Raw genomic sequence first — 16755 nt, forward strand, 5'->3', positions numbered from 1 at the left:
CATTGATAACTTCCTTGTCATTAAATCCAGAGGGTACTTGAACGTCTTCTCTCCAGTGTTGGACACTGTTGATCTTTCTGAGACACTGTATTCTTCAGATTTTCTTCCACGTCCGACAGTTCTGTTCAGACTTCTTTTCCATCATAGTTCTGTAGCTTCTCCCAATTTCCACATTTTGTCTCATCTCAGGTCCTTTGGATGTAATGTTTCCTACTTGCCTGTTGAAGATGTCTTCCTTCCTCCTTCTCTCTTCTTGCTTCACATCTCAGCGAATACATTCCTTTTTCTAGAATTCTTTCCTGATTACTCACCAAACCAAGACTACTTTCATGGCCCTAATACTTTGTGTTCACTCTTTGTTGTCACATTCTTTACTCTGTACTGAAATTACTGTTTATCTGTACCCTTCACTAGGCTAGAAGCAGGGACAGTTATAATTCTAGCATATGCCATAAAAACCATAGTAGATAAGCAATAAATATTTGTTGGATGGTTGAATAAAGTGGACAGAAAATTAAATTTATACGAGGTATGTATTTTTTCTAATTCTTAGGGCTATTTGTAAATTGAAAATAGAAACATAAGAAAAAGGTCTCATTGCTATTTAATACCATGTATTCAGACTTTGTTTTTCATGTCTTTTATTAACAGATTAAAAACAACTAAAACAAAATGAAATAAAAATTTAATTTTTTCACTGATTATGTGTGCAGTTTTAAATGGGAGGGGAATAGACTAAATAATTAGTAATTCCTACCTACTTTAAAATTCTACAGTTCTAATATTTTAAAACCAAATTAGTGTTAAGTATCAAATGCTGTCAGAAGCAATTCTTAAATTGTTTAATAATTTTGTTGACTTTCCATTAGATACTGTAGTAGACCTGTTTTGTTTCATTTTGTTTTTTAAACCAGTGGCCTTCTTTTAGGTCTATTTTTGGTGTAGGTTACATATGAAGCAGAAACTTAATACACCACACTAATCATATTTTGGATGTAAACCAGGAAAATGGAAGTATATTTCTGATTTTGGCCACCAGAGGGTGAGCTTATTATTTTATTCATTAGGGAGACAGAGACAGAGAGAATAACGATTCTCAGCTCTGGGTTAAGTCCTTTATAACTTTTAAGATTGCTTTGGTGAAATATATTGTATATTGCGGATATATCCGCAGAGGCATGTATACCTCTTCTTATTAGAGAATTATTTCTAAATTGTAAAGTGGATACTAAGTCGTCTGCTCTTAAAAGGTACTGACTTTCACTTTGTTAAAAAAAAAAAAAGAGACCAGCCTTGAAAATTCCCTGAGCAGACAAAACCAGTTTAGCCATAGAAATAAACCTTAATTTAGCTTGCTTTGCAACACTAGATTGACCTCGGCCATTTCTTGCTTATGCCTCTGGAAATCGTAAGCAAAACTTGAACTGTTTCCCAAGGTTGATAGGACGTAACCACTGAAAATTCTAATATTATAACCAATAACTGTGAAGAATAAGCAGTCACTGTTTTCCCACTATGTAAGTAAGCTGCCTTATAACAATATACCCCTGAGCCTCACTCCATGTTTTGGTTTGAGCACCCCAGGTTTGCAAACTGCCTTTTTGGTGAGTGCACAGTAAACTTTTAGTGATCACGACTTCGGTGATTCATTGGTTTTACTTCTCTTATATCTGAACCTTTGACAACTTCTTCATGAAATTACAAATACAAGGGCATATAGAGCTAGCCCTGCTAGCCTATGTTTGCTACTCAGCCTAACTTAATTTCTTAAACAAACAAACTACATGATGACATGCGGAGAAGTAAGGCACATAGTGGAACTGATTTAGGGAAAGTAGATGAGATTCATGTGTAGAGACAATTTAGGGGTCAGGAAGTAGGAATGGTTGCTGACAGTGTTAAGGGATAAAGGATTTTGGTTACTTTGAAGTGTCTGTGCTTATGAACTATGGCTAGTATTGTCAAAGGAATACAAAGAATAGGCATTCTCAACTGTCATAAATAATACTAGGGGCCTGTGTTTGTGATATTTGTCCACAGTGAATTTGTATGTTAAACATAGGTACTCTATTTTTTACATAATACATTTCTAAAGATATATATGAATGTTAAAAAGAAGACCTACGTATTATAAAGTGGTTAGAGGTACAGTTCCATTCCCCAAAGATTTTTATATATATATATATATATATATATGTATATTATATGTTGTATAATACATATTATAGTTGTATATAATTTTATAATATATTATAGATTAATATATAATATACAATATACAATATATATTAATTAATATATTAATACACATCATATATGAATATATATAATTATATATTAATACACAATTAATATATAATTATATAATTAATACATATATATATATATATTTCTAATTCTTTTAGACACAATTGGTAAATATCCAACATATTATACATATTCTTAATTTTATTCCTTACAACTTAATACAAAATCAACCAACTTAAGTTCAAGGGCAGCTTAAATTCAATCATGTGACTAAGGCTAATGTCAACATATAATGCAAATGCAATAGAGCCAGTTACAGAATACTAGCATTATAAGCTTTCTGGCAATTTCAGATATGAATATGCAAAATGACTGAAAAGTGAATTTCTCTTTTTAAACATCTGTGCCTTTTTAAAACATCTGTTGCAAAAATTTCTGGATTTAGCCTTTGAAAGAATTGTTTTCTTAGCAGAGCAGCAACAATTTTAGGAGTAGGCTGGTGAATGATAAATAGGGACATACAATTAGCAATTATCTATTATACGTGGTGTGACAATTAAGTTTGCGAACTTGTTGCAATGATGTTGCTAACCTTTATTGATATCAGAGGGATTATTCATTATGAATTTGTACCAACTGGACAGACAGTTAACCAAGTTTACTATTTGGAAGTGCTGAAAAGGCTGCATGAAAACGTTAGATGACCTGAACTTTTCACCAACAATTCATGGCTCTTCCATCACGACAATGCACCAGTTCACACGGCACTGTCTGTGAGGGAGTTTTTAGCCAGTAAACAAATAACTGTGTTGAAACACCCGCCCTACTCACCTGATCTGGCCCCAAATGACTTCTTTCTTTACCCAAAGATAAAGGAAATATTGAAGGGCAGACATTTTGATGACATTAAGGACCTCAAGTGTAATAACAACAGGTATGATGGCCATTCCAGAAGGAGTTCCAAAATTGCTTTGAAGGGTGGACTAGGTGCTGGTATTGGTGCATAGCTTCCCAAGGGGAGTACTTCGAAGGTGACTGTAGTGATATTCAGTAATGAGGTGTGTAGCACTTTTTCTAGGATGAGTTCATGACTTTTGTCTAACCTTCATATATCACATGAGTTATAATAGAGAAGTAGTAGACCTGATCTCTGTCCTTAAGAAAAGAGATGATCAAATGAGTTACATGTTAGCCTATTAAGGAATAATAATAAGTCTCAAGTTAGTAAACATTGATCATTAAGCATAAACCAGTGATGAGGTTATGGGAACAGAAGAGGAAGGGAAGGCTTGTCCAATTTGGGGGAGGGGTAGGGAGATAAGATTCTCTTGGAAGACTGAAGAAATGAAAGAGGTGTAGTTTGAAACTAAGTAGAGCTTTGATTTGTTTTTAGTTATGCAATACATTGTAGTTTAAAATTTAAATATAAAAGAGGCGCCTTGTAGTAACTATTAAAGGAAATGATTCATGGGCTTTAAACTACTGAGAAGTACTACTCTAAAATATTAGATTAAGTTTGATAGAACAAGTTTGGACAAGTTGGAAAGACTAGTGTGGGATGGAAGAATCAGGGGGACAACTTAGAACTTTAACTGATCTTAAGGGATAAGAGAGATTTAAAAGGGGGGTAAGGGAAAGAAAATTTCAAGCACTTTTTTCATGTTTTTCACGTTTGCTAGAATTTCCTGTATTGTATATCTGCCTATTAATATCACAGGCAATAGGCCAATTGATCATATACTTACATATATATACATACATACATATATATGTATATAAGTGTAGAGCACTGCTTTAGTTACTGCATATACAGAGGTTAACAAGTTAGACATTGTTCCTGCTCTCATTTTATATATAGTCTATCAAAAAAGATAGGCTGTGAACAAGTATTACACACTGAACCTTTAACATACATTTTTTAAATGCCTCCATCCTTCATGGAGCCTTTAATCCTTTCCCTAGTCCAGGAAAAAAATGATTCTACTTCTTAAGCTCTATTTTAAAACTAATACTTTCTTTTCTGTGAGTTTTAAATTTTACATTAAAAATTATCACACAATAAATTTGACCTTATCTTGGGAGGGGGACAAGGTTGTATAATTCTATTTACACATGTATAGATCAATTTAAACACCATTACAATCAGATCAGTTCTATCACCAAAAAACTCCTTTGTACTATACCTTACAGTCACATCCTCCTCCTCTTACCCTCCAACACACACACACACACACACACTCTCTGTCTCCTAGCCCCTGGCAATCACTGAGCTGTGTTCCATCACTATGGATTTTGCTTTTCGAGGATGTCATAGAGGGATCACGCAGTATGTAACCTTTTGAGATTGAGTTCTTTCACTCAGTATGTCTTTGAGAATCATCCAGGTTCTATCAATAATTTGTTCCTTTTATTCCTGGGTAGTATTTCATTATATGGGTGTATCACAATTTGTTTATTCATTCATCTGTTAGGTTGTTTCCAATTTGGGGCAGATTAAAAGAGCTGCTCTAAACATTCACGTACAGATTCTTATGTGAACATACGTTTGCATTTCTCTAGAGTAGATACCCAAAGGTTGCTGGGTTATATGGTTAGTATATGTTTAGTATATGTTTGACTTTTAAAAAAAAACACCTGCCAAAGTATTTTCCATGATGGCTGTACCATTTTGCATTTCTATCCAGCAATGTATGAGAGTTCCAGTTGTTCTGCATCCTCATTAACACCTAGTGTCAGCAGTACTTTTTGTTTTAGCCATTCTAATAGATGTGCAGTGGTATTGTTGCAGAAAAACGGCAAGGACCGAGAAACTCAAGCAGCACGCAGAGATCAGGGAGAACACAGCTTTATTACGCAGGTGGGCTCAGCGGGATCCTTCCCAAAAGACTGAGCCCCTAATAAGGTTTTGAGCAGGTTTTTATGGGTTGGGGACTTCCTTGAGTCGGGGAAGGGGTAGGTGTCGTCTGGTGATTGGCTCAAGGTGTGGCTTGGCGGGGGTTATGCGGAATTGGGCTGGTGCTTAGGCTGGGGACTTTTCTCTCCGCTGGGACCACCATTTTAGCTCAGTTCCACGTGGCAGGGAACCATTTTAAGGTCAGTTTCCCCAACAGTATCTCATAGTTGTTTTAATTTGCATCCCTAAGGACTAATAATGTTGAGCAACTTTTCACATGGTTTCTTTGCCCTCTGTATATAACCTCCTCAGTGAGGTATCTCTTCAAGTCTTTAGACCATTTTAAATTGGGTTGTTTGTTTTCTTACTGTTGAGTTTTGAGGGTTCTTTATAAATTCTCTATATATCTTTTGTTGGATATGTGATTTGCAAATATCTTCTACTAGCCTGTAACTTTTTTTCTCTCTGAACTGTATCTATGGAGAGCAAAAGTTTTTTTAATTTTGATGAAGTCCAACTTATCAGTTTTTCCTTTACAGTGTTTGGTGTCAAGCCTAAGAAGTTATTGCCTAATCTCAGGTCACAAAGATTTTCTCCTGTTTTCTTCTAAAAGTTGTATAGTTAATTTTATCTGGTACATTTATACCTATGATCTATTTTGAGTTAATTTTTGTCAGTTATGAGGTGTAGGTTGAGGTTCACTTTTTTTTCAATATGATATCAAGTATTCCAGCACTATTTGCTGAAAAGATTATCCTTTCTACATTAATTTGCTCTCGTGCCTTTGTTGATAATCAGCTAACCATATAGTTGCATATATTTGTGTGGGTCTGTTTCTGGACTATTATTTTGTTCCATTGATCTATATATCTTTACTTTAACAAATAATACACTGTCTTGATTACTGTAGCTTTAAATGTGGTAAGTCTTATAATCAGGTAATATGATTCCTCTAATTTCATTGTTCGTTTTCAAAACCATTCTAGCTATTCTAGTTTCTTTACCTTTCCAAGTAAATTTTAGAAATGGCTTGTTTATATCTGCAAAAACTCTTGCTAGGATTTTGATTCATATTGTGTTAAATGTATTGATCATTTGGGGGCAACTGACATGTTTATTGTGTTGATGCTTCCAATCCATGAACATGGTGTGTCTCTCCATTTATCATTTGCATTTTTTTTTATTTCAACAGCATTTTATAGTTTTTAGCAAACAATTTTTATATATCCTTTATTAGGTTTATATCTAAATATTTTATGAGCTATTATAATTGTAATGTGTTATTTTTACATATTGCGGATTCAATTGACATTGTTGAGCATTTTTTGTGACTATGTATATAAAGGATATTGATCTGCTGTTTTATTGATTTCTAACGTCTTTGTCTGGTTTGGGTATCAGGACAATGCTGGCCTCATAAAATTAGTCAGAAATGTTTCCTCCTTTTGTTTTCTGGAAGAAGTTGTATAGAATTGGTGTTATTTCTTCTTTAGATAATTGCTTGAATTTGCCATTGAAACAGTCTGGGTGTGGAAATGTTTTGGATGTTTTTAAGTACTGATTCAATTTCTTTAACAGTTATGGGACCGTTCAATTTATTTCATCTTGTGGGGGTGGTAGTTTGCAGTTTTGGGAGAGTTGGTCCACTTAATGTAAGTTATCAAATTGATGTGCATAGATTTTAAAAATTGTTCATAGGATCTGTAGTGATATTCTCCTTTTTATTTCTGATATTAGTAAAATGTATCTTCTCTTTTTTCCTTTGTCAGTATTGCTGGAGGTTTATCAATTTTATTGATCTTTTCAAAGAACCAACTTTTAGTTTCATTGACTTTTCTCTATTTCTATGTTTTTAATTTCATTGATTTCTGATTTTATCTTTATTCTTGTTTCTTCTTGCCTTGCATTTATTTGTTCTTTTTCTAGCTTGTTAAGGGAGAAACTTAGATTATTGATTTGGGACCTTGTTAATACTAGCTTTAAATATAAATAACTTTTTGTGGCTTATCTTTTGTTTCTTATATTTTATTAATTTGTATACATGTCTGAACTCTTCTATTTTAAACTCCTTAAGTACAGGTATCTTAGGTAATTAATCTGAACTTACCTAAGTATCTTGTACTGTGTGCTTAGTGAGAATTTCATAGATGGTTTGAATGGAATGATGGATGGATGAAAGGAAAGTAAGTGAAGGCCATGAATATAAATTATTGCAAAAATATCTTCAAAATAAAGAAAAATATATAACAGGAACTACAAGAGTCGGTAATGTCAAGGGAAGGAAACAAAATAATTCACTCGTGAGGAAAAATTGCTAACACTAGTCTCACCTACTGCTGATAGGGAGTATACAGAATCTCAAGGTGCTATACAGAACACTCACACTGTGTTGCGTCTAATACTTCCTTGTGGATGAAACAGAGAATTCTGTTTCCTAGACAAGTCAAGGGAAAAAAATTAATTTGTTCAGATAATGTAAGCAAAATAATAATTTAGAGTGAAAAGGAGTGGTGTCTCCTAGTAATCTGGGACTGGGACTATCATAAGAAGTGTAAGGGTGGAGGGTAATGTGGTATGAACCACGAATTAATTCTCTTCTGGGCATGTAAAGTTTGAGGTACCTGTCTTGCATCCAAGAGGAGGTACAGAATAAGGTATTAGACATAGCAGACTAGAGCTTAGAAAACAGACCTGGCCAAGAGATATGAATTTATAATCATTGGCATAGAGAGAGCATTTGAAAACATGAGAGTGAATGAGATCACCTAGAAAGAGAATATAGAGTACGGGGGGGAAAAAAGTCCAACACCAAGTTCTGAGAAACCAACATATAAAGGCCAGGAACTGCAGTGGGAAAAAGTTAGTCTTTTCTACTCTGGTAGGAGAATTTCCTTAGGAATATCAATCCAGCAGGAAGATTTAAATGTGTTTCCTCTATACGCCACCCAGCCTTCCATAAACCTGAGTTCAAATCTATTAGGATACATTCAAAGGCAAGAAAAATTTAGTTCTTAAGCAAGTTATTAACATGCAGTTTAGGAGCCTTCCTGTAAGCCAAATCATTCAGAGTTTTGTTAGGTTTGATCTAGGTCAAGGAACAAGCAGTTGGCAATTCTGTGAAAGGCTTGAATGATTTCTCTGCTTTCGTATACAAATGTGTATAAATGGGAGGTCGATTAAATCCGGGCTAGATAAATATACAATGATGGATCAAATCCCATTTCCAAATACAGTGCTCATTAAAGACAGCTTTACTTTTGCATTTAATCTATCAGCAAGTGCTGTTGACTCTACTTTCTGAAAATATCTTGAGTCTGTTACTTCTGTCCATCTCCCTTGACTTCAGCCTAGTACAATGCACCAATTTTCCACCTGCCCATCTGGTTTCACTTCACCCACTTTTACCCTTTCATTCATTGACATAGCAGCCAGAGTGATCTTTTAAAAAAAAAGCTATTATGAGCACAGTACGCGTATTCCTCTTCCTAAAAGCCTTTTGGCATGCTACAAGGATGAACCTTAAAGACAGGTGAAACAGCCAGACACAAAAGGACAAATATTGTATGATTCCACTTATGTGACACTAGAAAAGTCAAATTCATAGAAAAAGAAAGAATGGTGGTTTCCAAGGGCCGAGGGAAGGAGGAATGGAGGTTTACTGCACAGTTTCAGTTTGGGATGATGCAAGTTCTGCAGATAGTGGTAATGGTTGCACAACAATGTGAATGCACTTAGCAACTGAATGTGTATTTAAAATGGTTAAAGTGGTCATTTTGTGTTATGTATGTTTTAGTACAACAAATAAACACCTTTTGGTTGTTCATTATTGTTATGATAAAGATAGATTCCAAAGCTTGACACCATCTAGAAGGCCTGATGGAATCAGGCTCCACTCTACCCCTTAGTGTCCATGCTCCAGTTACACTGGCTCCCCTTTTAAATCCTTGACGATACTAGATTTCCTTCTTACTTCAAAGCTTCTCCCTTAATATTTCCTCTCCTGGAATGGTGTTGCCACACAGCAGCCTACCTGTCTGTCTCCTTGTACTTGCCCCCAAAGAAAGGAGAGTCTGCGAGACGGATCCTTTCTGGGACTTTGCTTAACCTTTGTGTTTGCACCTTATGTCCTCCTGTTTGGCCCCAAAGATGACTGGACAGTCAATGACGGGTACGACTTTCCACGTGGAAAGCAACCGAAGACAGGCGCAGTCGAGTGGGGACCCACTGGAGAACCCACGGGTTTCATAGAGGTGGGCACAGCCCCCACCTTCCCCAGGCTAAGGAAAGCCTCTGCCTCTGTGGCTGCATTCCTTCCCAAAACCTGCAAGGGAAGTGATTCAATGATGTGCTCTCCATCTATTCATATGCATATAGGTATTGTCCCTTGGGGAAGTTGAGATTTACAGTGCAGCTGCCTGCGGGCAAGGGTGATTGGCTTGAATCAGTTTCCTATTATGGTGTATGGAATTCACAGATCTTGAGATTGACAAGCTTTCTCCTTTACTTCCCCACCTAACTAATAAAAACTGATGCTAGGCCCGATTTGGGGCATCCAGTCCTTGAGACTGGGGGTCCCTTGGTCTGCTTAAACTCTATTTATGACTATTGTCTTTTCTTAACCCTGCGCCGCCCTCCTCGCTCCCCACAACTCTCGTCGCGTGGGACGTGACAATGGAATACTTTTCCTTTTCACCTGGCCAACTCCTACTCATCCTTCTAGTCCTCCACTTATGCATGATTTCCTCCAGGATATTTTCCGACGCCCTCCAACGATAGACCCTCCTAGTTAGTCTTACAGCACCCATGCTTCTTTGCAGCACTTAGCACAGTTGTTATTCAGTATCTGTCTCCTCTAACATAATGCAAGCTCGGTGAGACCAAAGACCACTCTGACTTGGTCACCTAACACCTTTCAAAGCGCCAGTGCTTAGTAGAAGTTCAGAACGTATTTGTAGAGTGAATGTGAATGAATCAATACATGAATGAATGAATACTATCTAAAGGATAAAGAACAACTTGTTAATGAAATTAGAATTACCACTTAAAAGAAGTATTAAAAAGGAAAAACAATTTTATATAAGACAATACAAATTCCCTACACAACACATAGAAAATCCAGGTAAAGCACAAAGGAAATAAAAGTTACCCTATTTCACAACCCAGAGATAATAATTGTTACATATCTTGATATATTTCCTTATAGTCCTTTGTGTGTATGTGTTTCATAAGGAAATAAAACACTCAAGTGGGATAACACTGTATTTCCAATTTTGCTTTATTTATGTTATTTACTTAGACCCATGTTATAGGTAATTCTGAGTGTCGTTTGATAAATCTTTGCATCTTGGATTTTTATTAGGATTAATTAGATATACACTATGAACATGAAAAAATATGAATCACAAAACAGATGAAAAGGTTACACATCTCACCATAATTTATCTGTGCAAGAAAGACAACTGACTTTTTCTATAGCAGCTTAATGTTTTCAAAACTTCATGCTGTTCTGGTGGCAGAGACTTAGATTTCTGTGAACAGATATACATCTCTCAGTCCATATTTAGGTGTTCAGGACATAATATTTATTTTTCTAGAATTCATCTTGATTTCTATTTCATTTAGCTGAGAGAGCCCATCTGGGGCTACCATGAAGTAGTTAGTTCATACAGTGCCAAAGCGTTGGAGAAAAAGAATACCTGGCCTGATACCAGCTGTCTGTGGAGGCTCACAATCATCCTGTCTGATTCTTGTCCTTGGTCTGCATTGTCAGGAATTCTCATTTGTTTCTATGGGCTCTTCAGGTCAAATGGATTCTTTTCCTACTGTAGTACCATATGTGAAGTCAGTTTTGAATGCAGGTAGAACCTATGACTATGATGCGATTTCACTTCCCATGATTGTTACATTGCATGGCAAAGGGAGATTCTTCATCTATGTCTAATCTAACTACACAAGGGTTTTCTCTGGATGGTGGCAGAAAAGAGTCAGAGATTGCAGTCATGAGACGGACTGGATGCAGGGGGCTTCTAGAAGAGTGAACCCTGGATGACAGCCAGCAAGGAAACAAGGACTTCAGACCTTCAACTGCAAGGAAATGGATCCTGCCAACAACCTGAATAAATTTGGGAGCAGATGCTTCCCAGAGCCCAGCCTCCCCAACACCTTGATTTCAGCCTTCACAAACACACACACACACACACACACACACACACACACACACACCCCGAGTATTCAACCCATCCAAACACCCAGACTTCTGACCTACAGAACTGTGATAATAAGTGGGCATTATTTCAAGCCGTTGAGTCTGTGATAACTTGTTACATAGCAAGAAAAGTAATACAAGGAGATTACATAAAGGCATGGTTACCAAGAGACCAGGCTCATGGGACCACCTGCCACAGGAGCCCAGCCAAGGTCGGCTGTCTTGCCCAAATGAGCAGACCCGCCCAGTTAACTCATAATTTCATGAGCAATAATAATAAGAGTGATTGTCATCAGCCACTAAGTTTTAGAGTGTCTTGTTATGTAGTTAAAGCTGTTACAACTTCTGAGGTGAGAGAAGTATGGAACAATTCCTCTTAAATGAAAAGCCCCATCCTACTGAAGAATACAGAATGAACATGGGTTCTGAACTTGAACCTGCCACTTTATAATAATGAGTTATCATCCACTTTATGAGTTACCATTTGAGCACTTCCTAGTACTGTGCTAGGAGCTCTATATTCAGTATCTGATTTAATCCATACAACTCCATGAGGTAGGTATTTCTAAGACTCAGTGATTCTATGCTATATTTTCATTTTGTGGAGTTAGGTAACTTTGATTACATTCGCCATTATATCAATTCTCTGGCCTATAAAATGGGGTTGATTATACTACTTGATTCACAAGATGATACTATTCTATAAGCTTTGTGAATTTCTGTGTAAATATTACAAATCCTTACCTGGATTCAGTTTTCACATGTTATTTGCTCCTGAAACTCATCTATTGTGACTATTATCAAAAACCATATTTATACTGACATAACACCTATATTAACATGTATATCAACACTTGATTTCTGAGTCAGCATTCATATGCATCTGTCACGCTCCCAGCTTGATCAAGATATACACTAACCATTAAAAGGGCAGGAAAGAAAAAGGGGGCATGAATATAATCAAATTCGCAGATTAAGGATAAATTCTGGTTTTGGATTTGGGGAAGGGGAGCTAATATTTTTTGAGGACCTCTGTTTCAGGCACCATACTAGGTGATTTACTTACATCAGATGATTATAATTGAATGTGTTTGGAGGATGAGTAGTTTCATGCGTATCAGGTGACTCTACTGTGCATCCACGGTTGAGAACTACTGACATACAAAACCCCCAAAATTCTTGCAGAAATTCTCTAAGATAGGTTTTATGTCCATTTTATACAAAAGAAATGTATGCCCACAGATATTAACTAACTTTCCCCAGGTCACATATATTGTTAAGTGGGAGGAAAAAGCCAGTTTTTCCCCACTTCACCGAAGTGACACAATTCTTGGCCAGAGGAGACAATCACTCTCACCAAATCAAGGGAGATGCTAAACTCAAGATTCCTACTAAATAATCGCGTCCCTTTCATTGACTGTATCCTCCCTGATTTGCCTGCGGTGTCACCAGAACCTCCATGTATCCTCCATGAACCCAGTCCTTCTTGATCTCATCACCAAATTTCTATTACCTGAATAACTGGCATGTTCTGATGGTCACCATATTCCATCTTACCTTATATTTGCACCTATATTTACCAAGGCCTCCCTGGACATTTATTTCCTAGTTGTCAAATCTGGTGACACCGCAGGCAAATCAGGGTAAGAGCCCTGGTTTTGGAGCCACACTCTCATGAGTTGGCGTCCTGCATGTACTTATCTCTATGGACTTGACCAGCCATTCTATTTTTTGAATCTCAGTTTCCTAAGCATAAAATGGGGTGGGGGGAAACCTTATGCTTTAGCAAGGATTAGAAACATTATATTCAGTACACCTTAGATATTAGTACACCCACCCTAACCAATGGAAGCGTGTGGTCCATCAGTAAAGACAGTAGGTCGAATTAGACCTTTAGAGTTGACTTCTTTTTCTAACACAAATACCCTAATGTTTGGAAAGAATGAGGAGTCATAAAATCTAGCTAAGGGTGGCACTTCTACCCCTTCAGGTTTCCAAAATTTATTTACACATGATACTCTAGCCAAACCACAGGAAATCGTTATACTTTGTATTTTTCCCACCCTCTCTCAAGTTCTTGCCCTACACCAACCTCTACCCTTCCATTTAGGGGTGGAGTTACGGATTTCATTTTATAGTGGTTTGGTTTGGTTTGGGGGGGGGGGGGCGGGGAGGGTACATCAGAAAGGCTCCACCCATTTCTCCTGAGGCCTGGAGGTGTATGCTCCTCTCTACCCCTCCCTCTCATATATGCCAGGAGGTGGACTGGAGGCTGGGGGAGGGTTGTCCCCTGTCCCTTTAAGGGCCGAACGCAACCGGGAGCCGGCGTTACCCCTACCCCGCCCGCACCCTCGCCCCACAGCAGCTGCAGGCACTGCTCCGCCGCCCCTCGGTTAACAGAGTCCGCTCCCTCCGTAGGAAGCAAGTCGCCACCATGGTGAAGATCGTGACCGTTAAGACCCAGGCGTACCCGGACCAGAAGCCGGGCACGAGCGGGTTGCGGAAGAGGGTAAAAGTATTCCAGAGCAGCCCCAACTACGCGGAGAACTTCATCCAGAGTATCATCTCCACGGTGGAGCCTGCGCAGCGGCAGGAGGCCACCCTGGTGGTGGGCGGGGACGGCAGGTTCTACATGAAGGAGGCGATCCATCTCATCGTCCGCATCGCCGCAGCCAACGGGGTAAGGGACGCGCCGGTGCCTCTGCGGCGAGTGCCCGGGCGCGCGGCCGTGCGCTACGTGCGGCCGGTGTCGCCCGCCCTCCTTGCCTCGCTTAGGCCGGGCCATTTCCGTGGGTGGCGGCTTCAGTCTCCACCCCTTGCTCCTCTGCGCTCGCTCCGGCTGGCCCGAAGGCCCGGAGGAGGTCGCCGTGTGCCCCAAAGTGGCCACTTGGCCGTGGAGAGCCCCGGTTCCGACTCCCTGGGGGCGGCGAGGCGCGAGCGGGGGAGCAGGGCTTGACCTTGGGGAGCCCGCCTCCGCCTCCTGCCCCTCCCTCCTCTCCTCGTCCCTTCCTCCCTTCCTCTTTCCCTCCCCGGGCTTCTGACATTTACGTTAACCTTTCCTGCGGCTGAAGATACTGTTACAGAGCGGAGTGCAGTCGCCTTAACCCAGAAAGGTTAGAGGCCGCCGCCTACTTCTGAATCCCCTCGCAACTCGCTGGGGTTGCCTACTATTCTGGTCTGGGACTGGTGCTTCCCCCTGGCTCCCAGCCCGACGCTGCTCGGCAGGGGTGGAGGATGCACCCGCCCCCTGGTGCGTCAGGCCTGCAGATGCGAAGAGGTGGTTGCAAAGTCTCGCTCTCCACCCCCTAGTTTGCATTGGGACTGAGCTACTGCCCTTGCGAAGCCAGGTTGCTGCGGCTCAGGCTTTTGAAAAGGATAACTAGTCTTTGCCCAGTGGTGTTTCAGGATTCGTTCCACCGAGGAGACTGGGGCTGCATATTCATTAGAAGAGAAACTACAGACCCATGGGCGCTCTTGTGCAAGCAGTCGTGGCAGGCCAGGAAATGAATGCACCACCTTCCCTCGCCCCTCCTCCACCGCTAAGGCACGTTAACTGACTTAATTGGGCAGATTCACTCGGATATAGAGTGAATCTTCGAAATAGATTTTGCAGTAAACGATATATGGAACGGTGGATTTATAAAATAGATAAATCGGGGCTGATCACTCACTTTCCCTAAAGAACAAGTTTTGTTTCTAGATTTAAAATAAATTTTGCCTGATACCCAACTCTTCCGAAACTTATTCGCTTTAATAATATTTTTATTCATTTTAGTAGTAGTTTGTCTTATTTTAGTAACGTATTGAGTGCCGTTTTGCCGAGCTTCATGAGGTGTCTTGGGGTATCTCATTTATGCTACTGCAGCTCTATGAGGTAGATGCTATTATGGGAATCTGGACGTTGCCAATGAGGAAACAGAAGCTTAGGCAGGTTAAATAGTTTACAGGAACTGTAATGGCAGCACTGAGAATCCCGTACAGAACTTCAGCAGCTTCTGGGAATGAAGGAACACTTAAATCTAAAGATCTGTTTTCCATTAGTCTCCACTATCTGAACGGGACCCAATCCACATCTGCCTACCTGGGTCAAACATTTATAAGTATCAATGAGAGAAGATTGTCTGCATTTGTTTCCTTCATGCTCCTGAGTTTTCAGACCACCACAGCTTCCCTTGAAAGAACAACCCTAGCTGTATCCCAATGGATCCCTTCATTTCCTTGTTATCACCTGTGTTGAATTTGCATTTCATTCATTTCTTCATCAGACGCTGAGCCATGTATAGAGAAATGTGTGGAATGAAAAGACAATTCAGACACAAGACTTGTCCTTAAGGAACTTATAGCAAAGTGAGACTTGTAGGGATTCACCTGGAAAATAGTCCATTTGAGAGTTGTGTGGGGTAGGAAGAAATGAATCAGTTAAGACTTAAAAAAATACATTCTTAACACCTTATCACCTTTTAGCTACTGTCCTATTGCGTCCTCCCCTTTAGGCCAATCTTTGTAAAAGTTGTCTGCACTCATCATCACTTGACTGCTCACCTCCTATTCACTCCCCACCTCACTGCAGTCTGGCTTCTGCTTCCTCGGTCATTCCATTAAAATTCCTGTTGGCAAAGTTACTACTGACTTTCTGATTGCTAAATCCTTTGAACACTTTTTAGGACTTAATGTTCTTTGACCTTCCTGTTGCATTCGGCACTGCAGATTTTGTACTTATGATGGGGGTGAGCCAGGCAGGCTATGAGAGTAGAAAAGAGATGCACCTGATTCAGGCATAGGGAGCTGGGAAGTGACAACTACACCTAGACCTGAAGGTGAAGAGGTAAGAAGAATGTTCTAGATGGAACCAGATGTGAAAGAGCATAACATGTTGAAGAGGTAGGTTGGAGGTTCCCTTACCCCCCAACTCTATATTTTTGTTTCATACTCAAAAAAAGTAACTGCTAAAAACATATTTTACAAGATACGTCCACATGCATTGCTTCATTTCCTCTCTACAGCAAACATTTAGGGTATTACATGTCCACAATCACAGAGTCAGGAAAATAGACTGGGAACTGTCTCCTCTGTTCCTAGAATGAGAGAAATGTCACAGTAGGAAACACAGACACCCCAGGACCTTGCTTCAAATACCAGGTTCCCACTAGGAGTGGCTGAGGACACTGCCAGTCTGGGTGAAGTTTTAAGTAAATGAGCATTTGGAGAGAAGTGTGCAGACCTGGCTGCTTGGGTTGAAGTTACTTTCTCACTATTAGATTGAACTGAAACCAGCTGATGGAATCACAGTATAAAGGAAGAGGCAAAATCCACATCAAGGCATGACTTTCTTTGACAATTCACACAAAAAAATGAAAACTGAGCCAGTAGAATATAATTCTAGGACCAGCTGGCCTTTCCAGGGTCAATG

The 16755-nt window shown here is 39.3% G+C and overlaps 1 protein-coding gene across 1 annotated transcript in view; it reads left to right on the plus strand.

Moving 5' to 3' along the window:
• Nucleotides 1-13551: 13551 nt before the first annotated feature.
• The window catches only part of PGM1 (phosphoglucomutase 1), a 54552-nt gene continuing 51348 nt past the window's right edge, over nucleotides 13552-16755 (plus strand). Inside the window, exon 1 of the mRNA XM_019731548.3 lies at nucleotides 13552-14025. Coding sequence (XP_019587107.1) covers nucleotides 13780-14025 — 246 coding nt within the window. The 5' untranslated portion in view covers nucleotides 13552-13779. The remainder of the gene's footprint in view (nucleotides 14026-16755) is intronic.

Source organism: Rhinolophus sinicus, chromosome 14 (assembly GCF_057876585.1).
Source record: "Rhinolophus sinicus isolate RSI-liver-muscle chromosome 14, RSI-T2T, whole genome shotgun sequence".
In the NCBI taxonomy this organism is placed as follows: Eukaryota; Metazoa; Chordata; class Mammalia; order Chiroptera; family Rhinolophidae; genus Rhinolophus; species Rhinolophus sinicus.